This window comes from Pinus tabuliformis, chromosome 4_1 (genome assembly GCF_031772625.1).
Source record: "Pinus tabuliformis cultivar Carrire ecotype Pingquan chromosome 4_1, CPIR1, whole genome shotgun sequence".
Lineage (NCBI taxonomy): Eukaryota > Viridiplantae > Streptophyta > Pinopsida > Pinales > Pinaceae > Pinus > Pinus tabuliformis.
This window is the reverse complement of record NC_142303.1, coordinates 505,352,598-505,377,945: the sequence shown is the minus strand read 5'-3', so window position 1 is coordinate 505,377,945 and position 25,348 is coordinate 505,352,598. Positions and strand designations below refer to the sequence as shown.

The 25,348-nt window shown below is 36.6% G+C and overlaps 1 protein-coding gene across 2 annotated transcripts; it reads left to right on the top strand.

Moving 5' to 3' along the window:
- On the top strand, window positions 1-19,517 carry LOC149176758 (putative polygalacturonase). 2 transcript variants are annotated; one of them, XM_089419974.1, is made up of 6 exons: window positions 1-639; window positions 974-1,467; window positions 12,558-12,678; window positions 16,742-16,987; window positions 18,248-18,401; window positions 18,594-19,517. In XM_089419974.1, the coding sequence occupies exons 2-6, from the start codon at window positions 1,045-1,047 to the stop codon at window positions 19,117-19,119; spliced, it is 1,470 nt and encodes a 489-aa protein (XP_089276100.1). In that variant the 5' UTR covers window positions 1-639; window positions 974-1,044; the 3' UTR covers window positions 19,120-19,517. The 2 variants fall into 2 exon arrangements, with proteins under 2 accessions (XP_089276100.1, XP_089276098.1); XM_089419972.1 differs by having other exon boundaries at window positions 3-639; window positions 1,009-1,467.
- The last annotated feature ends 5,831 nt before the right edge of the window (window positions 19,518-25,348 follow it).

Sequence of the window (25,348 nt, the reverse complement as noted above, 5' to 3'; positions counted from 1 at the left end):
TCTCTGGTGTTCTTCCACCACAAAAGTAGATCTCGGCTGTTCTTCCACCACAAATAGAGGTTTCTACTCTAAACTAATGATTAAACGAGATTGCCCACTTACTCTGGCTATTAAAATATGTTGTAAGAGGCGGTCTGTATAACTGGCCTCGTGTGGCTGGGGCAAATCTCCAGATTAACCCACTGGTATGGTTAAAGCAATACGAAAAAATTGTTTATATAAAAAATAAATATAGGGAGACCACATAGCGACATTCGAGTCTCTATTTGAGCAGTTTTCATCCGAGGAACACCATAAATACCGCCATGTTTCTTACATAATGCAACATGGTAGAGATTCAGCATGGTCATGGAGATGGGATTCAGAGAGTCCTGGGCTGGAGCAAATAGGGAGGTTTAGCCGCGATCTGGGCATACTCTAACAGTAACTTATATGCATTTCGAGTAAACAATATAAAACTTGGTGCACAGTTGCTGGAGAACTGATCCACATAAATCCCAGTGGGTGACGAAGTGCTTGTTTTTAGAGGATTGGGGTGTGTTCAGTATCGAAAAGGTTTGGATTTTGTTGGTTGGGGTGTGTTCAGTATCGAAACGGTTTGGATTTTGTTGGTGTTTGCCGCAAAAGACACCCATTTCTGTAAGTATTCGATCCGCATAAATCAGAATTTGTTTTTCTTCAGAGAATGTGCTATTTTTGGCAGAGAGATTGCATTCTACCGAGAATATATTGATTCAAATTCTTCACAACCTATAGCAGTATAAGAAATGCAGCTATACTAACATTGGTTCTGCGCCACCCGGTTCTGTGCTGCCCGAATTGGGTTCACGTGTTAATTTTAGGTCATGTAAATTATATCTTAGTTAGGTTTTTGAAAAAAAGGTTTTGGACTTCATAGTTGATTAAGCATTTGCAGAGCTCATGCAAAATTTGAAGTCTGTTGTTTTTCCCCTTTGATTCTGTGGAATTTCAGTACCCTGATGTTTTATGTCTCAAATTGCAAAATAGCGTACACTGCCTGTATGAAGGAGATCTGTTGAAGGAATGTTTGAGCATTCAGAGATGATTAGATTACAGCAACAAAAATCATTCTTGAGGAGAGGGGTGTCAAGTTGCTTTTCTTCATACAGAAATTGGTTCATTTTGCTATGGGTGGTGGGTTTTGGATCCGTGTTTCTCTGGCAGAGAAATATAGTGGAAGGCATCCGGTTTTTTCGGTTTAACATACCCCGGCCGATACCTAGGTTGAGGCCTCATGTATTTAATCTGACTGATTTTGGGGGCGTTGGAGATGGCATATGGATGAATACAAAGGCATTTGAGGATGCTGTGGCTGCGATTGCAAAGTTGGGGAATGAAGGGGGGCAGCTTAATGTGCAGGCTGGAGTGTGGTTGACAGCACCGTTTAATCTGACAAGTCATATGACTTTGTTCCTCGCAGAAGATGCTGTTATTCTTGGTGTTGAGGTGAGCATCTTTTCGTTCATTTTTTTCACATCGCATTGTTGCATGCTTTATGTATTTTTGAAACATGTACTGAACAGAATTGGTAGTTTCAATGTAAATTGTATGAAATCATGCTGCAGGGATTTTAGCTTTAACCTCTCCTAGTTGCCCATAAGGAATTGAGAAAACTCAAATCAGGCATTGCAAGCAACTGAGATGTTATATAAGTCAAAGTTAAGTTGGTAATCAATGATCATATTCCTTCAAAGGCGAACAAACACAAGGTATTCGTAGATTAACAGTATGATCTTCATGATTAGTATGCTGTTTAGAATGTGGGGTTTATGAAATGCTGGCCGTGAGTCATGCTATCTAACGCAAGTGCACATAAAAGGTAGCCATTGCAAGCTTGAATTCCCTATAGCATTAGATGCTTAGATGATTGATGCTGATTTTATTTACTTATGGTCATAGACTCTGTGCCTGATTTGCAATCAAAGCTACTCCATCAGTCTAAACGTTATGAACTCACAATTGCTTGTTATCTAGACCAAACAGTTCTCATTCGTACAAGCACACACAAGATGGGCATTGGGACCCTAATACCAGTGATAGCTAGACTGAATTAAGGGATAGGGACCATTGATTTTTATTGTATCAAGATACATAATGTACAGCTAGATCGTTGTTTGCTGTTCCCTATTTCCTATTTCTTCATTTCATTGCCAAAATGTCCCCAAAGAGTTTCTCATTTCTCCAGAAGAGCACCAATTGGTCATGATTTGTGCAACATCTATGCTTTCGTGTGTAATCCATTCCAAATTCTGTAGAATTGTTTATAATATATGATAAGCATAGTTCCCAAGGAATGCAAAAAAGGTGTTGCAAAAACTTTAGGTCTTGGCAGTGACAGTATGTAGCCTGAACTTCTTGTTTTGTCATCTTGTAAAATACAATTTTCTACATCCTATGTTTAATTCCAGTGCTATAGTTTTCTGAAAATTCAATGAATGTCATGTTAATAACTTGATACTGAGCCTTTTTGGCATCATCCCTGACATTTCTCCCAACTTATCAGGAACCTTGAGGAATAAGGGAATGTGATTTTCCATGGGCTTTCTTTTATTTGATGAGCAGTAACAGAAGTTCCAAATCCTTACTTATCCCCCCATAAATATAGTTTTATGGCTTCAGCTTAAAGCTATTGCCATGAATACTTTACCTTATTTGTAGGTAAGGTTTTCACATAGCTCCTTCTTCGTCATTTTTTTTGGTAAACTCCAAATTTGGTTGTGCACCTACTGCCATGTCATAGTTTGATTGGAAGTTTTTAATATTGGTTGTTCCAGATATGAAGTTGTTTTGCACTATTTAGAAAGCGTCCCTGGGCATCTGCTACTATAGAAGGCTAGCATTGTTTTTATGGTTTTATTCCATGTCTCAGGAAGTTCCTTGTTGAACTAGTTGGAACCAGTAAACAGTATCACTTGGGCTCTAGAGGAACATGAATGGCCAATCAGGATTCACACCACTTCTTATTCCTTGTCACTTGCCAATATTGTGCAGAATGAACTGAGTATAATAATAGTCTATTTAAGATTATTTTCTTGGGTTTGTCTGAAATACAATTCATTATTCCATCATTTCCATGTCATTATTTTGTGTCCTTCCAGAGAGAGTACCACCATCATTTCTTCAAACCAAACTTGATGAACATTGCACTTGTCTTATGATTCCTTTACAGAAAGGTGCTTTCTCAATAGGTCACCAGAGCTCCTATGGTATTCCTTTTAGCTACAGATTACCAGATCACTTCAGTCTTCAAGTGGACCTTTTTTGCTTGTAAATTTAGAAGTTTGTAGTATTGCACAATCTGCCCAGGCTTCTTACTTGCTCTTTCTTCTTCAATCGTTTTCTTTGATCTAATAATATTGGTTGGAAACCTTTTACAATATTGTCAGATCAGAATCCTTATAAGCATATATATGCAGACAGGGTCATAAAATAAAGAACGTTGATGATTGTTACATGGATGCCATGCTGCAGTTTACTGCAATATATCATGTAAATATGCTGAACTTGAGTGAAAATGTAGCCATTTTGGAAGTTATTGGAATGGGAAGTGTTGTTTATTGCGGTCCTTTCTTGTATGGCAATGCCAAAGCATTTACAAACAGCTTCCCAGCACTCCCATTTTAGAAGAATTTCCAGACTGAACAACTCCCATAACCTAGGCGTTTTGGAAACTTGCTTGCTTTTTGATGTTAGAACATTAAGGCTAGAGCTGTTCCATGCTATTTAGGCATCTGTTTTTCAAGGTAGGTTTTTTTTTTTTTAAATTTTCATCAATGTCTAAGAGCGATGAGTGACGTGTCTGTGTTCTATGATCTGTCCTCAATAGGTAACAAATAATCTTTGTGTAGATTTTTGAATTTGTACTCAGCAATCCATGTAGCTTTTCTGTTTATGCTGACTTCTACTTCTGGATTGTTCTCAAAGAAACTGTCAATTTAATAAATTAATTATAGACACAGGAATAGCAACCAATGCCTGTAGTTTGTCTAGGAATTTTTTGAATAATGCATTTTGTTTTTCATTTATCACCTTGATTTCTGGAATGCTAAATTGTTCATGAACTGTGCCCTTGTCATCAATGTTTTAAAACTTCGACTCCGACTCCGACTCGGTATCGACTCGGCCGACTCGATTTCAATGACTCAGTCATTGTAAAAAATACATTAAATATTTATTTTTTATAAAACACATAATTTTAAAGATTTTCATTCATGTTTCCAAACACACAACGTTAGAATATAGATAGAAGGCAACATATGATCAAAGTAGGCTCATGAATATATCCATTATATAAAAATGGCACCCAGTGCACTGTCCAATACATACACGATGATGATATAGAGATCAAAACAAAAGCATATAACCAAGGAGGCTATAAATGGCCTCTACAACAAAAGTCTGTGACCAGTACTATTGGCTACTGCTAGAGTTGCCAACATCATCTGGCTCAGTGTTACTTGGGAGCGGGAGCGAGAGAGAAAATAGGAGTGGGAGCGACATTTTCAGAAGCTCCCGATTTGGGAGCGAATCCCGGAGGAGTTCGACAACCAATGTCACTAACGTCAAGGTACATAGAGGGATTGGTGCTCTTGATTAAATACGAGTTCCATACCCTAATACATGACAAAATTCAATGGAAATATTGCAATCCCCCAATCCTGAAATCCTGAAAAACTGATAAGTCTGCTGGATTTTGAATGAAATCTAAAATTCTACTTTCTCCATATGAAATCCAATGAGGCCAGAACCACTCTCAAACATCTTGAGTCATTTCATGGTAATGTTAAAAATTTGAATAGCATATCAATACTAGGAGAGGGGAATGGACCCCAAAGACCAAAAAACCAATTAATAAAACCATTTGGAGTCCCCACACTTGGAAAAAACATAAAAAAAAATAAAAAAATTTGCGTTTTTGGGTGTTCACTGGCCGCTTTCCTTGAGTCGGCGGGTTGATACGGACTCGGTCGGCCGAACCGGTTCAACCACCGAGTTGAAATTTTTTTGGCCAACTCGGACCAACTCGGCCGAGTCGGTTCCGAGACGGCCGGGTTTAAAAACACTGCTTGTCATACACTGCTGGAGTAATTCTTTTCAATAAACGAAAAGTATTCTAAGTTGCTTGTCCTGCAAAAATGGATGGTTTATTTGTGTATGCCGCTGATTTGGTAGATTCCACTAGGATGAGAAAAATAAGTATGCCAAGTGAGCCAGCTGCCAAGAAGCCATGTATGGGGTCGTCTATGATGAGAAATGCTCGAGATTGTTTGCATGTTTAGAAAATTGGACTCAAAGCATTACATGCACGTGTTATTTTAGGAGGGGGTTTAGGCAAGGATTTCATTTTCAAGTATACTTGGCTATTCATACTTGCTAATTATTGTTAGCTTATGATGCCTAGTAGGGTAATATATCCATTCAAAGTAGAAATGTGCATTGCACATAGTATGAATTCTTTGAGGGACTGAAATTCATGCTTAAACTTTAAAGAAGCTTCATGATTCCCTAATGCTGTGAACAACATTCAAACCCTTATTACAAATGAACAGGATTTTACTTTTGAAGACAGAGTTTGAGGTGAAACGACTCACAAAAAGGAAATCTAAGGACATTGAAGACCATCAAAAGATTGGAGGACTTGTCCTCATCTTTCATATCTAGTAGTCAAACCTAAGCCATGGAGTCAATGCCTCATTGTTCATATTTTCAAAAGTGGGAATAAAAACATCCCCTCTAATTGTAGGGCGATAATAATAAGCCTTCTTTTAGCCAAGTTATATGGCATTATTTTGGCAATGAAGGTTACCAACTTTTAGCATATTGTTAGAAAGTCATTAGAAAAGGGCTAAAGGTCACATTGGCTTTAGAAGCTATAATTCAACCATGGTCACCTTGTTATGATTAGGATCATCACAAAAAATTGTCGTAATAATAAAACCAATCATTGACTTGTTTGACATGGTGTTTAGATATAAGATTTGGAATGTATTAGAAGGTTCCATTTTAGTTTAGAGGTACTGAGATAAGGTTTTATGAGAATGTTATTTCTAAGTTCAAAAACAGTAAAGGTTGTTTGCAAGAAAGTAACTATAATATAGGAGTTAAGCAAGGATACCCCATGCCCCCCACCCTTTTTGGCATTTACATTGACAAGCCAAAGCTGCATTTGGAACATAGTTTTAAAAATCAGCCGGCTTGAACCAGAAACTGGTCAAATCGGTTGGTTCATTGGGCAACTGGGTCAAACTGGCCAAAAAACTTGGTTGAAGGGTTCATTTCGCCCAAATTTCACAAAAATCGGACCTAACCAACCTGTTTATGATGGAACCGACCGATTTATGATGGAACCGGCCGATTTACGGTCAAACCAGCCTATTCCATCATAAACTGGTCTGTTTATTGCTAGGGCATCTATAGACCCCACAAAATGTAGTTTTGTGGGTTTTGAAGCTGTTTTGAGGGAAATTTGGTGTTGTTTTCATTTTCACCCTTATTCTTAAATTTTTAACATTACCATGAAATGACTCAAAATGTTTGAGAGTGGTTTTGACCTCATTGGATTTCATATGGAGAAACTAGAATTTTAGATTTCACTCAAAATTCAACAGACTTGATGGTTTTCAGGATTTCATGGTTTGGGGGTTTGCAATGTTTCCATTTGATTCTATCATGCATGAGGGTATGAGATTGGCATTTGATCAAGAGCATGAAGCCCTTTAAGAACTTTGATGTTGGTGGCATTGATTATTGAACTTTGTTGATGTTGGTGGTATTGATTATTGAACTCCTCTACCATGGCCTTAACAAGAATGTACCCTTCACTCAAAGGAAAACCATTGGTTAGGCATGCTAATCTTTTTCTACCACATTATAAGGTTGAGGAGATGAACCCTTCACTCAAACCAAAATCATTGGTTAGGCATGTTAAACCTTTTCAATTTCTATCATGTTATAAGGTTGAGCAATCCAAGTCTGAAGACTTTGAGCTAGATGATGTTTATGTATCTCTTGTTGATGATCCCATTTCTAGTAGCGTTGAATCAATGATGAGTTTCATGAGTGACCATGTTGATCAGTGATTTGTAGTTTTGATGTCTATTTTTGCTACTACTATTACTAAAGTTGTAGAGGAGTTTTAGGAGTCCTCAAACTCTGAGCCATATTATTTATGTAGCTCATGTTGATGATCTCTTGTCTAGTAGTGGTGATGAGTTTGATCATGATGAGTGATCATGTTGTTGATCACTGATATGTAGACTTGTAGTAGGTCAGTGGCCCCATATCTTAGAGCATTGTTTTCAGACTCTAGAGGCATTTTAGAGCCTCATTGATTATGTATTTTGTTGCTGATATGTATTGCATTCAGTGCCATTTTGATACATTCACCTTTACATGGTATATAGATGAGCAAACCTTGCATATTTTGTCTCTATTGGTTTGGAATCATGGTTTTAAATCTTAAAAATAGTTTTATTATTATTAAAAACTAATTATTTCATGTATTTTTTTAAAGACCAATTCATTGAAATCTGACCAGTCTTGGTTTGACCGGTTCTGGTTTGAAACCCGGTTTATTAGGTCGACTGGTCCGGTCACTGGTTCCGGTTTTTAAAACTATGGTTTGGAAGAAGAAAGTTGTACTAACATTGCTTCTATTGTTATATTCATCATACTTCTTTGCATTGATGATATTGTTCTTATGGTGAGTTGCCCGTTTGGTTTGTACAACCAAGAATTCTTAGGGATTTCTGTTCTAGAATAGGTATGGCAATGGACACTGATAAAAGAAAGCAAATGATTATCAAAGCCAAAAAGATTAGTCATGTTAATATTGTATATGCCAATTTTAACTTAGAGGAAGTTACTTTGTACAAATATCTTAGGGTTGACCTTCACCCCAAGCTTAACTAGAACTTTAGCATTGAAAAAAGGATTGGAGGACTATTTTGGTCTTGAAAAGCATTGTAATCAGTTGTTTTTTTATCATGGAAAGAAAGAAACTCCTCTTTCATGTTCTCATCACTCCTATTATCTTATATGGATGTGAAGTTTGGGGCTAACATCTCTAGAGAAGATTCATGGAGAAAGATGAAGCAACTCCAAAAGTGTTCTTAATTTGTAATCTTAAAATTAAAAGCAATACACCTTATCCTATCCTCCTCATAGAAGTGGGCCTTCCCCATTGAGAGTATGGTTATGTCTAGGTTCCTTACGTATAAGTATGAAACAACTAACATGGAATACTCTTCCTAAGATTGCTTCAAACTCTAGTTAGAGCCACTTGCAGCTGAAGAGGAGTTTGCATAAAGATGCCAAGTCTTGGCTAAATTATTGGAGAATAGATGAGGAGTTCACTCTATAGAAATTGATACCATTAAAAATACTATTACATCTAAAGTTAAGGAGAAATTGTGATGTAATAAAGAATTAGAGGTTAAGAGAAAATTAAGATACTATAAAGAGGTCATTAACCAGAAAATCAAAAGTATCTTTCTATTATAACTAGTTGAAAGAAAAAAATCAACACAGCTAAAATAAGAACGAACTCTCACAAGCTCCATAGTGAAACAGGTTACAGGGCATTGGACAACTTATAAAACATCATGCAATGAAAGAATTAGCTAGAATATCAAAAGTATCTTACTGTTATAACTAGCTTAGAGAAAAAAAATCAACATAGCTAAAATAAGAACAAACTCTGACAAGCTCCATAATGAAACAAGGCATTGGACAACTCCTAAATCATTATGGGATGAAAGAATTTGTCATCTTCATGATACTAAGAACGTGAAGGATGAAAATCATTCTCTTCGAATGTCTTGTGTACACCTACTTTAGATCTCAATTGTAAAGATATATAAAAATATTAACCTTTCTAAGCTTTTAGCTCATCAAAATTATGGAGATTTAGGGGAACTTCTTACAAATCTTTTTGAGCATAGAACTAAAATTCTAAAGCAAACCAAATTATTCCTTATCATTTTTTCTTAAGGAACGAAAGACCAAAGTTGGTGTATGTGGGCGTTAACAATCATCATCATCATCAATATTAACTATGAGGTAATACCTTGATGTCCTCTACCAAGAACCTGCTCAAATTTTTTGTGGTTAATGCATCCTTCAATGGCAAACCAGCAATGGAAGAATACTTAAATACAAGTAAAAAATAAGAAAACAAGTATGCAAACCTAGGAGAAGAAGATGGTTGGAACTTTACAGATGTTGTACAATTTGTAATATATTAAGTATTTATAAAGGTACATAGGGTCCAAAATTGGCATGTACATGCACAAGTGAAATGCAAAACTTTTATCAATTGTTTTCTTTTCCTATTAAAGCTCATGTAAAGAAGGGAAATTAAAGGGTGAAAACAATGAGGGGTTACATTGAGAAATATATTAGGTTACTACTTGGCACCTACTAATTCGCATCATTGCTCTTTGTTCATAGAAGATTGTCCTTGATTTATGTTGACACTAGGGTTATGCATATTTCAGTGAAGTTGGGGTCTTAGTATGAAGCAAAGGCAGAAAACTTTTTGATGACCTTTATAATTAAGAACAAAATAAATAGAAGTCTGTTGGCAGTTAGAAAGGAGAAACACTGATGTAGGACCATGAATAGGAGAGACTGATACAGAGTGTTGTACTCATAAGGGTGAAAATTGTTCTGGTTCACAGCTAAGGTGTGGGTGAACAAGGAGTTGAGTGAATCCTTGTCCAAATTAAGATGAGAATATGGAGGATGATGTGGTGTACGGAGTCCTTGCTTAGGTTGGAAGTCCAGTGCATTGTTTAGAAAACTCAAGGGAGAAGAATCCAGTGAGAGCAACGTTAAATGGACAAAAGGAAAAGGATCCCTTGAAGGTATGATTATGAATCCCCAAGATGATGTGTAGAATTTTTTTGGATGATTCTCCAACACCATGGGCTTTCCCTATACTAGAGTTGGGATAGTGTGACTCATCTCAATTGTGTGGGTGACTTGAAAATCTGATAGTAAAATATGTTCCTGGAAAATAGTTGGCAAAATAATGGTATGAATGGAGTGCGGTTGAGGTTGCCTTAGCTCATGAGATTCTTTAGGCATGTGGTGTGTACAAGAGGAGATCTAGAGGAGACAAAAGATGCTGGAGCATGGAAATGAGCATGGATAGAAGAGATGTGGATATTGTTGCAAAAGTGGAAAAAAATATTGGAGGGTTGAAAAGCTCTTGATTGTAGACCCTTGGTTGCTGGACAACTCGTTGCAGGGTTTGGAACATGGTGGTCTCAGACTCTTGTTGCTGTTGTGTGAGGGTTTCCATGAAGAGTTGATTTGTTGCTAGAATTGTGAGAGTTGACAAAGTCTTAGAAGAATTGCATGGGGCCATAGTGTGGGTCCAAATGAAAATTATATGCCCGCTTTGAAGCTATTTATAGTCTTTGGAAGGTTACAAGCTAGGTGTGGATAGAAGAACAACAAACTAACAAATAAAGACCAACGATTTTGCTAATTGTGAACAAGACTCTATTGCTATGGAAAAATTGTAAGAAATCTTGTGGAAAACTGTAGAAATGTGGAAAAGTAAAGTCTGAGGGATATTATGTTACTTGCATATCAATGGACTAAAATTAGTAGAGGAGGTGCACCTTTAGATCAATTAAATGCTTGGAGTTGAGATCTCAAGTAGAATCATGGGCAGGAAAAAAACCAGAGTCTAGAATTGCAAAATTATGAGACCCTAATCTTAAGGGCTTTGGCACCAATTTATATGGGTGCAATTCTAACAATGGAAGAATAAGCGCATACTACATACAAATAAAACATAAAGGACAAGCATACACACATAAGAGAAGAAGATTGTTGGAACCATACACATGTTGTACACTCTATAATCCATTAAGTTACAAGTATTTATAAAGGTACATAGAATCCAATATTAGAATGTACCTACATGAATGATATGCAATTTGCTAAGCCTTGTCACTTTCCTTTTTCCAAATAAAGCTCACCTAAAGAAGGAAAACTGAAAGCTAAAGGTGATTAGGAGTTACAATTACAATTAGAAATATGGTACGTAGCCACTTGGCACCTACTAATGCTCATCAATTTTGGAATTTTACTATATGGGGATTTGTTAAGATTAGGGTTTTTGAAATTTTAAATACATGCAAAAATTTATAAATTAATAAAAAATGCATTGTAGACATCAATCAACCAATTGAACAAGATGTAAGAACAAGCATCTTATAGGATACTTTCAGGTTTTTCAGCAAAATATAGTTTTTTTCTGTTCTGTCATAAATATTCTCTATTTTCCTTTTTGTTGTTGGGTATTATAAGTTTTCAGTGTGGACCATTCCTTAATTGTACATGAGTGATAGGGGCTGTCCAGGATTCGTCTTGATCTATCTCCTTTGCATAATTTAGGAAATGGATCCTATAAAGACCTTGTTTAGATTCAAAGAGCCAAGGATCTTAAAAAGGCCAAAGCCAGTTTTACAAGTGGATTTAGATCTGCCTTGCATCATGCACAAGCTATTGGATCCATTCCAGGATTTGTCCTGAATTGTCCTTCCTGTCAAATCCAATCAATCTTCAACAAATGGATCTTGTGAGGAATCTATAGAGCCCAAAGAGATAAAAGATCCTTTAGAATGATTTAGCTGAACTTAGAATGATCCAGCAACATAGTTCCCGTCATTTTTGTTTCAGTTATATCCGGCCGCTGTTATTGCAGGGAAAGCAAGAGTCAGTGACCTGTATAAATCTTCACATATCTTCCTGTCAAAGCAAGAGAAAGCATTATGTCCATAAGAACATGATATGGAAAATTGTTTTTTCAATTTTAGCGATGCATGCATATCTGGATGCACTTAGGGAGATGCATGAGATATGATATGATATAATACCTTTTATTAAACTGTCCATGAGGCCAACTGGCATATGGGATGAAAGGTGCTTACATTACTGCGACACCATTAAATACAAGGAGAGAGAAAAAAGAAAAAATTGAAGATGACGGCCAGATTATGGTATGAAGAAATTTTGGACTACTCATTTTGGCTTGACCTTCTTCTCTACTTCTTGAGAATCTACCCTGCTGTAGCTGATTTCAAAAGCTTGTCTCTTGCGTGCATAATTCTTGTGGCCTGCTTGGTTGTGTCTTCCACATGATTGTCCTGAAACAGTCTGCCAACTGTCAATTCGCTGATATCCTGTTTGGATGTGAGGATACACCTTGCAATGCAACAAGAAATGCCATTTGGTCTCTACCTCTCCTTTCTACCACATCTGCAGACCCTTTCATCCCATTCTTCTTTGGGCTGTTCACACCTTCCTGTTTCACATTCAGCCTATGAGAGCTGGTTCGTAGTTGAACAGTGTTTTTCAGTCAGGGATACTATGTTTGGGGTAGTCTTGGGCCCTGATTTTTTCATTTGTGTTGAAGTTGTCTATTTGATAATGCTACTTCCTCTTGATGTGTCTGTTCCATGTACTTTGGTATCTTGATGAAATGTCACTAAATTCCAATGCTGATTCTTTTTTTGTAGGATGAAAAGTATTGGCCATTGATGCCGCCATTACCATCATATGGCTATGGAAGAGAACATCCTGGGCCGCGTTATGGCAGTCTTATTCATGGGCAGCATCTTCAGGACGTTGTGATTACTGGTTAGATTCGTTATCCAATCTATTTTTCCCATCTCCAGCTGAACTATCTCATAATGCAAATTGTAATTTTGTTTATGAAATTGGGATGTGCTCTTCTGATAATATTTCATAAAGAGTCATGATGTTGCCATTCATTTTCTTATAGGAAAACATTTATCATTCATATTGATTTTTTGTAACTTGGTCTAACTGATAACTGTTTAGTCTTTAAAACCTATATTTTAAATAAAAATGCTGGTAAGGCTGCTCAAATGAGAGAATAATAATTTTGCAGAGGGAGGATAAATCAAATTGTAAGGATTCGTGCAACTACTGCAAAACTATCTATAGTGAGTATTTACTTACACAAATTTATTCCGAGATATCCTGTTTATCATGCCCACTATCTTGTCTCCCTGGAGGGTGATGATAAGATAAGTTGATTAATGCCCAACAAATGACATTATCTTATCTTATCTATTCCCCATAGTAGAGTGCCTCTTGGCCTTGCAAAGGAGCGAGAGGGCACTAGATCAATGGTATTCATATTAGATAAATTATACATAAGCAGTGTCCCTCTGTTTATACCTTCACCCTATATTATACGTGGTAGCGAGGAGTAATCAGGGCTAGTGGTTGGTGAAGTAAACACTTCATATGATATAAATTTTTAAATATGATAAGCCTATGACTAGCTGAACCATCCAGAAATTTATATTAAGTCAATAACATGACCAACAATTACAAGATGTTAACTCTAAAATGTACAAGTTCATTAGTTTCCATGTACTTGCACTGATTTGGGAATGTTCCATTGTAGTCAGAGGTCTTGTCTGTGTTGAAGGAAATGTAACTAGATTCGGTCTTCATAAATGTACTTTTGATATTTGTATTTATTCAAGAAAAGAAATATTATTTTTATGATATATGTCAATGAGTTTCTTGCTCATTGAAATAGGTCTAGCACTAGTTAAAGTGCTATAGGTGAGTCAAATAGTCAAAAGAAAAAGGTTGAAGACCTTAAGGGCATGTTACACCTTGTATAAATATGTATTAAAGTCAAGAGAATACCTCCAAGCAAAGTCAAGTCTCCTCCTATGCTAAGGCACCATCAAGAAGCTCCTTCAAGCATGCAATACCACCAAAGAAACCATCTGAAGTCTACTCTTCAAGTCGGCCTGCAAACAGTTGACAAGTCGGCCTTCTAGTTGGCCTAAATGGAGGGACAGTCCTCTATATATAGAGCCTGTCCACTCCTCTATAAATGCACTCAATCATCTCTGAAATTTACGAAGGAAGTAGCCGAGACAAAGTGAAGGGAAGAAAGTCTAAAAGGGTCTCCAGGGTGCAGCAAAGTAAGGAGGAAGAACAGCGAAGGTAAGGAGACAGTTTCTAGGGCATCAACAGCCACATGTGCGAGAATAAGGGAGGTTTTCTGCGGTAATAACAGCAGCACCATATCAGCACCACCACTTACCTTGTTTGGTCCAAAAATATAGGCCTAAAAGGCCTCCCACTCAAGTGAAAGCCCAAGGAAGAAAAGCGAGGATAAGAGGGCTGTTCTAAGGCCCATTACAGTCACACGTGTGAGAAAAGGAGGCTGCCACTGCTGTCATAACAGCCCTCCCATCACAGTCATAAAAGTTCATTGGTTGGCTAAGAGAGTGAAGGGATCATCATAAGGGAAGGCCTTGTCAAAGGCATGTCTTCTAGAGCAAGCATAAACCATCAATTGAAAGAAGAACAAAGTGTTGGAAGAAGTGTCGGGAAACAAGGTGCAGAAAGAGGGAAGGACTTGACTTGTGCTTGGAGGATACTCTTGTCAAGGGTCTAGGGTTTGGCATTAATCAATAGAAGCTTCAATAAGAGAAATTCACGAAAGGGTTTTCCTCTCAAGAGAAGAGAGGTTTTGGCCCTGGCAGAGAGCCAACATCTTGTGTTCTTTTTCTTATGTTTTGGTAGCAATTTGATGAAGTACACACACATGCATTAATAAGAAGAAGAAGATTAAGCTAACAAGAAAAATAAAAGTACTCCACAAATTATTATCAAGTAAAGAAGAATCACACTACACTACTTTGCCCAAGATTCTTCAACACTCTGGAATCCTAATGATCCCAAAGTATGAGCATCTTCTAGATTTTATCCCATTTTAAGAAACTAAAGTATAGTTAAAAGTCCTTAGCTCTGGGTGCCCTTCTTTGTTGTTTACATTAGTGATACTATGAGTGGATCCTCTTAGTGGACAACTCCTTCGCAGAATTGTTATTTGGAGGACTCTAAATTGTTGGTCCTAGGTCTGTTGCGTATGTTGTGATATGAAATAGAACCCTTTATGATGCCTCTAAGCTTTAATTGCTTCTTCAATGACTATCAGTGCAGTTGTATACTAAGTATGAATAAAAAATCCATGCATTAGTAGAATACTAGAATGATGTTGGAATATACAATAGATGGTAAATGAAAGGAAGAGCAGTTGATGACCATTGATGATCAAATAAGATTATCTCAAACGTGATGGCTTTACTAATGGACCATGGTTCATAATGTTTTTGTGGCAACTGGAAAAAAAAAGAAAAAGTACAATCTTTTATAGGTAATACCTTAATAAAATAATAGTAATATAATTATATTAGTTACCATTAGTTATATGATTGTGCCAGGAAACACTTTCTACGGCCCAGGTGGGTGAGATGTGTGATGTTTATTATGCATGTTGGCTCAAAGGAATTAGTTTATAAAACAAATATAAATGTAATAGAGATGTATTTAATTTGGCAAACATAAACATAAACATAATGACATAATAGATTTATGTTAAATAATAGATTTATATTAACAGGTTGCCCAGTATAATGTTTTACAAAACTCAAAATAAAGGAATAATAATTGTCAGAAATATCACCAGTCAGGGTAGTCCCTTTAGGTACTTTTCCTTGTTATTTCTCTATGTTGTTTGTATTCAGTGAATTTGATAGTCTGCCTGGACTCTGGGGTATTGCACAGAGATTAATTAGGTGCTGCTACAGCCACGTGTGAAGTTTGTAATGTTAATAAATTAGATAATAAAAAGTGTCCTCAGTAAGAATGAAAAATAGAAAAATAACTTACCATAATTAAAAACTTAAAAAGGGGATAACTATTATAAAATAAACCAGCATAGATATTGGGTAAAAAAACCTGGCATAGATCCATCCTAAGTCTGGATCTATCAAGCGTTGAGAGGGATCAAATCCCTTGGTGCAAACCTTTTTTATGACACTTGATAGATCCAGAATTTGTTGGTTTCCAGAGTCTGTACAGGCATTCAAGATAGAGAAATAATGACAGAAATAAATAATGCACACAAGATTTTATGTGGTAAAACCCCGATGATTTGTCAAGGAAACATCCACAGGCAAAGCAAGAATTTTATTTACCAGGAGGATATTTTACAATCAGGCTTACAGCCTCTTCAATCTTTCGGGCTTCATAAATGAAGTAGTAGGCATCGTTATGATAATCATCATTTGGTCCCATAAAGCAACACCGTTAGAGTAACCATAACAAAAATTTACTTAGGTAAATTAGGTTTTCACATTTTCTTTTAATTGTTGTCATCCTCTAACAGAGTTAAGAGTATAACAGATGGATCCACGCTGATATATATAACAGTTATATCTATCAACATAAAGGAGCTCAGCACATGGTTATTTAAGGTCTAGCTAGTTCATACAAAGGAACTATTTATTTACTTGTAAAACATTCATCAGAATCAGATTTTAGACAACAATTATTGTGGTTGTCCTTCCGAAACTCAGCACAGGTCTTTTTAAGGACTAACTAGGCCACGCTACATTATTATTCTTTTGCTTTACTGCTACATTATTATTCTTTTTGCTTTACTGCTACATAATGCATTTGGTTTATGTTTCAACATTAGTAGTTTAGCTGTGGGAGTGTTTCATTTTTTGGCAAAGTGTCTTTCCTATTTTTTGTGATGCCTTGGTTTCCCTTTCGATGGACTTGCTTCTTGAACTGTTAGAATACGTGTTTCAGTCTTCAGAATTCAAGTTAATATTTGATGTGTCTTAAAATGTTGCAGGTTACAATGGTACCATAGATGGTCAAGGGCAAAGTTGGTGGAATAAGTTTCGTCAAAAACAGATGACACACACTAGAGGGCTTCTTCTGCAGTTCATGTGGTGCAGCGACATTGAGATTTCAAACATCACACTGCGCAATTCTCCATTTTGGACACTTCACCCATATGACTGTCAAAATGTTCGTATTAGTGGGCTGACTATCTTGGCCCCACTTGATGCTCCAAATACGGATGGAATTGATCCAGGTACATGATTTATTAGCAGATTTGTCTTCTGCGTAGCTCGGCAACCTTACATAGTCTTTTGATAATTTGCGTAAAATGCTGTGTATCTCTCCCAAAAGTTCGCTTGGTTGGTTGTTGATTTTTCTCCGGCAGTGTATTTGCACCAATAACACGGAAGTCCTAATCCTATACACAAATACCCTATATGTTTAAAGTGGACACTTTCTAAGCTAACCCAAAACCCCCATCCCATTAAAGAAAAATACGCCTGCCTATTCAGTTATTTAGCATCATATTCTGCCCTCTGTTTTTTTATTTTTCTCCCAAAGTGTATTTGTATTAGTGACACCTAGGTCCTAAAACCATGCATATATACTCTGTTTAGCATATGCCTGTGTGGTTAATGTGGGCATTTTCTAAGTTAACTCAAAACCCCCATCCCATTAAAGAAAAAGATGACTGGCTATTCAATTAGTTAGCATCGTTTTCTGCCCTCTGGTTGGTTGCTTACCAGGAATTTATATACATCGTGCTTGTCTCGACTCTCTATAAATGTCATTGAAGTGAGGTTCTATTGCTGATTACTAATGTCATTCATGTTTCTTTCTGCTCTAATTGTTCCACCTGAAATGAATTCTCCTTTCTCGTCATGGTTGCAAGCCTGCCAAGTGCATTTTCCTCCTAAAACTTTGGAGGAAACATTTTTGGCAAATTTCATGAAACCTGAGTACTATGTGCAGTTCTTAAATTTAAATTCAATAATTTTTATTGAAAGAATTCAGAAAGGCTAGAGCCCAAAATATGAAATAATAATCTTGGAAGTGTCAGAGGCTGGCAGGTACATATATCTAAGCTAATTAAACCAACTAACCTTATCCTATGATGTATATAAAAAGAAATCGGAGTTTCTTGAGTCATTGTTTGCGGAAATGCTTCATACACAAAACTCAAGTCAGCAAATGAAATCTAGTCTGCAGATAGTTCTTTTCTCATATGAAGTGATTTTGTGTAGCATGGGGAAATATATCCAAAGTGTTTTACTTGAAAAGCTATGCAAACTCAGCATTGTGTCTGAATTTTTTTCTAAACCAGTTAAGTGTAGCTCAAGATGTATATATAGCTGTGAATTGCTGATTAACTCTCCATGTTTTCCTGAGGCATGTTCTCACACTGGAGTTCACCTACTATATGGAGATCCACCAAGAATTATCATGTTTAACTTTATTTTTAATTTACGAGGTCATATAATGGAAAAGGTACTAAAGTTCTTAATTCTCTCAGATTCTTGTCAAAATGTTACTATTGAAAACTGCTACATAAGCGTTGGCGATGATTGCATAGCAATAAAGAGTGGTTGGGATCAATATGGAATAGCATATGCTCGACCATCGGCAAACATTTTTATCCGGAATCTCATGCTTCGAAGCAGAGTAAGGTGGGTTAAAAATGGTCTTATAGAAACAATGTTGTTTCCTACCTTAAGCAAAATTTTGGGAAAGCTTTCCTTTCAAATCTTGCATTTTTTTTTTCCTTTTACATATTTGCTTATTTCAAATTCATGTGCAGTGCCTAGAACTAAAAAAATCGCTTGTTTGTGGCACTCCTAATTTTCTACTGTATATTACAGTGCAGCAGTATCAATTGGGAGTGAAATGTCTGGAGGAGTCTCCAATGTCACGGTTGATAATGTTCATGTTTGGCAGTCAAGACGTGGCATGAGGATCAAAACTAGTCCTGGAAGAGGGGGATATGTGCGAGATATATTTTACAGCAATCTCACATTTGATACTCTTCGAGTGGGAATTGTAATTAAGACTGATTATCCAGAACACCCAGATGAGAAATATGACCCAAAAGCTCTTCCAAAGGTCGAGAACATAATTTACCAGGGGTTGCGTGGGAGAGATGTACGTGTGCCTGTTAGAATGTCTGGCAGTGAGGAAATACCTTTAAAAAATGTAGAATTCCGGGACATGAATGTTGGAGTCTCGTATAAGAGGAAAAACATTTTTCAGTGTTCTTTCATTTATGGAAGAGCTATAGGAAACATATTTCCAAGGCCATGTGAAAATTTGGCTCTATATGATGACTCTGGGAAGTTGGTTCGTCCTGCCACTAAACCTAATGAATCTACCATAGACTATGATTTTTGAATCTGTTGGGGATAATGTGGCCAATTCTTTTTACACCATGGCATATATAGGTTGCCCTTGATGCAAACCAAATCACAATTGGAGGTTCAGAAGTTCATAAATGAAATCAAATCGATTTGAAGATTCAGATATTTGTAACTGAATCTTATTGTAATCCTTGCTGAGTTCACTGGTGTACACAATTTTCTTCAGAATATAATGGAGAGCTCTTCTCTCCACCCGCGTGTAAAAGAACAGTGTTTATTGAAAATCTCTGAAGTTGTGATTCCCTGTGCAGAATCCACTTCTGGGAGCAGTTACCACCAAATCTACACCCAAATTTTGAAATTTTATGTTGTATCTAATATAGGAAACTGTTTTGTAGTCCTTAAATTTCTAAAATATGCCTGCTTTTCTCATTGTGTAGAAAATGAATTTGGACTAGATTCTATGGGATGAACTTCTTGTTACATTGACTTTTTAATGATTGGTTGATTTAGTTCTGTTGGGGTGGTTTGACACAATATATTTTGATTAAGCTCAATTTTTGAGTCACATGAAACATTTATAATTTTGAGATTATAGTTCATCCGATGTGTGCAGCCATTACAGATTAATGCTTTCTATAGACAAATTTGATTGTTCAAAATTCCTTTCATATACTCTGGCATGTTCCATGGCCCCATGTTATTGGTTCAGTCGACAAGAATCTGTGTAATGTGGTAATCATGTTCAATCAGTAAAGATAATATATGCAAGATCAATATTTTTTTTTTCCTATTTAAATTTGGTTCTAATTTTCTATTAATAGGACAAAACATTCACTTAAACATTTTGTCCAAAAAAATGGGTGGCAGGGAACGTCACTGCCATGGAGTTATACTGAGCAATCTAAAACTGTCCCCTTGAAAGTCCAGAAACCAAAACCCAAGCTTGGGTATAAATACACAAGAACAAATTGATACACAGTACACAAATTGAAGTCAACCCCAAAGGGAGCATCAGAAGCATGCACGAACCCAGTTATCGCACAAAGAGGGTCGGCGCAGCCCCAAAATCTGGGGTGTCGTTACCATTGGAATTTAAGGCCCGGCCAATCATCTAAGGTGGCTCGTCAACGACCAGGGCCCCCCAAACATTTTTCTCTTATTCTGGCAGCTTGGCCACATCAAAGAAAACCAAATGCAAGGCAGTTTGTCATTCAGCAGCATTGCTGGTGCATCAAGTCCAATCTTTCAAACCACGCAATAGTTAGGTACATCTTCGTAGAAGTAAAAGGCAATAGATTTGAATTTTCTCTTCAATGATCTGTATCATCAAGTGTTTTCATGGTGATCACGTCATGTGGTGTCCCCTCCCAGCACGCCCAACCATGGGATGAGAGGCCACTAAACAGGAATTGAAATTTCGCGCCCTTGAGAGATCCATGCACCAGAATCCCAATAGGTAAGGGCTTTCATGGAGGCTTGAAATTAATTAAATGCATGCATGATGTAAATAATAAAATGCAGCGAAAGATACAGCATGAAATAATACGATGTCGTCGAAAGCAATTTAAGATCCAAACAAACAGAAATAGTATATATATATATATATATATTTTTTTTTATTTTTTTTAACATAATGTAATTCTATGAACAATTTTCCATCCCATTATAGGGATCCGGAGTAATGCCAAGCTCCAAGTTGGGTTATGAGGCCATTAAGGCAAAGGAATTAATTTATGAGCTTCTAAGTCATTCAACATAGCCCGTTTGATCTCATGGCTTAAACAATATGTTCAGTATAGAGAACTGCAAGCATTTCATCTACCGATCAAACAATGATCTCACTCTCTTTCACTACCCTAAACCAGAGGGAAGATCTCCCTGCACATGGGAAGTCTTTCCTCCAGTGTGGTTTAAGATAGGGCAAAAAAAAAGTCCAATACATTGTATGCATTCTAGGAATAACTTGCAAGCGTATCACTGGTCTCTGAAACCTCCAATAAAGAATAAAGAAAAAAATACATAGTAGGTCAAGGTTTCGTAGCTTGGCCAATGTCTTTGCTCACCTACAATGATTATCTCTCATCCAAGCTCTGTGATTCCTCTTTCACAATGTTGATTTTGGTCAATTTCTAGATTGTTTTATGGTTGACAAGAGAAAACATAGCATGAACATTAGAATAATGAGAGAATGAATGAGATGAGAGTTAAGTGGAATGGTCTATGGTTTTCTACTCACACAAGAATGTAGTACTCATTTGCTTCCCTTAACTATTATACTCAACCCATGCTTTAATAATTATATAAATATGCATTTAATTATTTGCTTCCCTTAACTATTATACTCAACCTATGTCAACCCATGCTTTAATAATTATATAAATATGCATTTAATTATTGGATTTCAAGTCAATGGAGGTGGATGAATTTATTTAAGGTGTATGACATAATACCTTGGTTATGATCCTTGGGATGTATTGGATTAGAATATGCCTAAATTGTAAATATGTGGTTATAATCATGGTAGTTGAACTATGTAGCTAAAATAAATGATTGCATGTATACATGATGTAAATGTGTTTGTATGAATTTTAATGTAGAGTTCAAGACCAAGCCCCTACTAGTAAAATGATTAGACATGTAGATGATGTAAATATACATTTATGAACCATGTGGTAGCCTTGCTACAATAAACTCAAATGATGTAAAATGTTGAAGTATAATATACAGCAGCAATCCAAGCTCCACTATGGAGAGCATGAGAGGAGCCATAATTCCACCAAAGGGAAACATGAAAGGGCACATATGTGAAAGTAATCCTATATTACCAATTGCCAATGTGAGATCACATCGATTTTTCAATCGTGTGCTTTAAATGAGCCCATCCCCCTCCATTGGCATAGAAAGTCAATTATTAAATGCATGTAGAAGTTGGTGGGTACATTGTTCATGTAGTCATTAGAGCATGTGTTGAGTTCAGTTATTATAAAGAAGTTTTGGAGTACTTTATTTTATTCTCCTTCTCCATTGTGAGTGAGGAGCCAATAGAGAAATTGGTGAAATCAATGTTATGAAAAAGGAATTTGTAGACCTTGTATGAGAGATACATGGTTTTAAGTGAGCATAGAGGCTAGTTAAGTTAGGAAGCATTCACCCACTAGTTATTATTGCTCATGGGCCTCTTGAGATCCAAGTTTTATTCTTTTGCGCTATTCTCAAACACACATTCAATAGATTGGGCTCTTTATACCTACATCAAAGAGCTTGGAAGGGAAGAATATCTATGATAGATTGTCAAGGAGAGAAAGCAAAGACCTTTGTTGTGTAGGGCAATGGAAGAGATTACCATGGTTGTTTGATGATAGGATGAGATGCTTAGAATGCTCTATAATGAGTAGATTGACTAAGTTGTGAGAGCTAATGGGTAGGATTGAGTGAGTTGAATTATTGTAGCTTGGTTCATTTGTGCGGGTGGCTTGATATCTCGATTTGGAGGTGGTATTTGCACGGAATGCCTATGATTGGGTGGAAAATTGCTTGCATGCAATGAGTGTCTTGAACCATATTTTGTTCAAAGATAAGATGTGTTATCTCTTTTTTACAAAATTAATATGATTTTTTGTTACAAAATTATATGTATTATGTGTTAGAATATGAGTCCATATACAACTACAAAATCTAAAATTACAATTTTTAAGAGTTGTCATCCTTATCTATTGATGTGTCAATATGTTGGCACTCCTCAGTTCATGAGGTGATTACTAGATGAATAATGTGATGACTTAAAATATTCTTACCAATTCTTGTTAATTTGGAAGCTCAATGACAAATTCCAACCATTGGAGTAAATTCCTCTTTCTAAGAGGACCAGAATTGACCTTTGAAGCACTTGATTTGGATAAGGAAAAGTGTACTTTTGAAGTGAAGCCCACAAAGTGTCATTTGATCAAGTCAGCCTAGAGAGGCTAATTAGCTCTCCTCTAATGCTTGTAAACCAAGGTCAACTCAAGCTCATTTGGACACACATCATCACACACATCTTCTCTCTCTTCTTCTCATTGGTTCATACAAAATGGCAGGATCTCTTCAAACGTGTGGGCTAGAAAGAAGGATGAGTTTCAGGTGACCGAAAATCTGAGTTTTGCAAAACTTTAACGAACGTTGACCACTTGTTTTGGAGTTGTTTTGGCGGTCGATCTCTTGGGCATATTTATGTTTTGGCAAGCTGAGCTTGTTGGCACAAAAACTGAGGTGATTTGGGAACTTTGACTTGAGCTTACTGCAGAGATAAATTGCAGACTTTGACCGCATAGATTCTCTCTTTTGACCAAGTTTGACAAGGTTTTTGATGATTGTTTTGGGCTAACTTTGACCAACAATTGAGGCCAAATTTGATTGTTGTTGACTGAGCCCTTGAAAGGTTATTTTGACCGTTGATTGTTGACTGGTTAGGACACACATTGTTGTTGTTGACTAGTGTTGACTTGGATAGATTTGTAGTTGCACCAGAGTTGACTTTTGTTAACTCTCTCACTCTTGTCTATATTTTGGGTTGTTGTTGACTAGTGTTGACTTGGATAGATTTGTACTTGCACCAAAGTTGACTTTTGTTAACTCTCTCACTCTTGTCTATATTTTGGATAATTACATGAGATATTGACTTGATTGGATATTGGATATTGGTTTTGGATATTGACTAGTCAAGGCTTGGCTTTGACTCTTGGATGATGTACTCTCTTTGTTGAACATTTGAAGACAAATCTAACAAAAAAAGAATTGCAAAAGGTTTTCCTCCTTGTGGGATTTTTCCCTAGTCATTGACCAAACATTGTGTCTGGTCTCTTGGTTGTCTTTCATTGTGCATATTGTATAATTGTTCTATTTACTATTGCTCTACTGTAATTGGTTAATTAAGAAGTGAAAATTGTAAATTAGATGCTATTGGAAATCGTTGAAGTCATAGTTGCAAAATAGAACAATTCTTGTATCAATTTAACATGGTTTTAGAGCCAAGGTGAAGACAAGCCTAAGAGACATAGAGCAAGAGCATCCATCTTCTAGTAGTTGATTTTGGTTTGGTAAAAATGTCTACCTCATACTTCAAGGATAATAAAAAGCTAGCTGATGCATCTAACTTTGCATCTTGGAAGACCAATATTAATGTCACCTTGGATGAGTATGATGTCTTGGAATATGTGGAAGGAAAGACTTCAATGCCACCAGAAAATGCTCCCCAAGTTGTTAAGACCAAGTAAAAGAAAGGTGAGATTAAAGCTAGGAAGATCATTATTGATTCTTTAAAAGATCATCTACTTGTTTATTTTTCATCTTTGAAGACATCCAAAGAAATGTACAATAAGATTGTTGGAATGTATGAAGTGAACAATTCGAGCCACATTATGGATTTGAAAAATCAACTCAAGGAATCTAAGATGCACAAGGGAGAGATTGTGCAATCATTCTTCATGAGAATCACTCAAATCAAGGATCAACTCCAGACTGCTCAAGAAATTGTACCTGACAAGGAATTGGTGATGACTGCCCTTAGCGGCCTTCCTTCATCACGGGACATGTTCATTACTTCTACCAGCAATAGGGAAAGGGTCCCTTCTTTTAATGAGTTACTTGCTCTATGAAATTAAGAGGAAATAATGATGATATGTAGGGGAAGAATTCAAAGGCCAAATGAAGGAGAGCCTATTGCCTTCGTTGCTCAAGGTGATCCAAGGGATAAAAAAATATGCTAAAAAATGAAAGTGCTCAAAATATCTTGAAATCAACGCCAAATCATAGATCTCATTGCTCTGATTCCAATGACGTTTGAATCACCTCACTCTGACACCGTATGAGGAAGTGGTCGTGTTTTGAAGCTTTTGGCAAACCACTAAAAATTCAACTTGCAGGGTTGATTGGGAAGTGTATGTCCGCCATGTGGCAATCTGTATGATGATGTCATGTTGATTTCATCAACTAACTAGGATGTATAGATGATAGGTTGGACCAGTGACATGAGGGCACGTGGCACATGGTGATTAGTTGTATGGTTGTGGTGGACTACCCATAGGTTGCCACATGGGCGAACCAGAGGGTGCCATGTGACCTTATGAGAAGCCATCAAGTGTTCTTGGTTTTTGCGCCAAATTTTTTGTTATGGACCAACAAGAATTTGGAGGAATCAAATTGTTTACTCCCACAAACCAACAAAATACTCTACCGTTACGCCACAATTGGTTCTTATTAACCATTGTTGGCGTGCAATATTT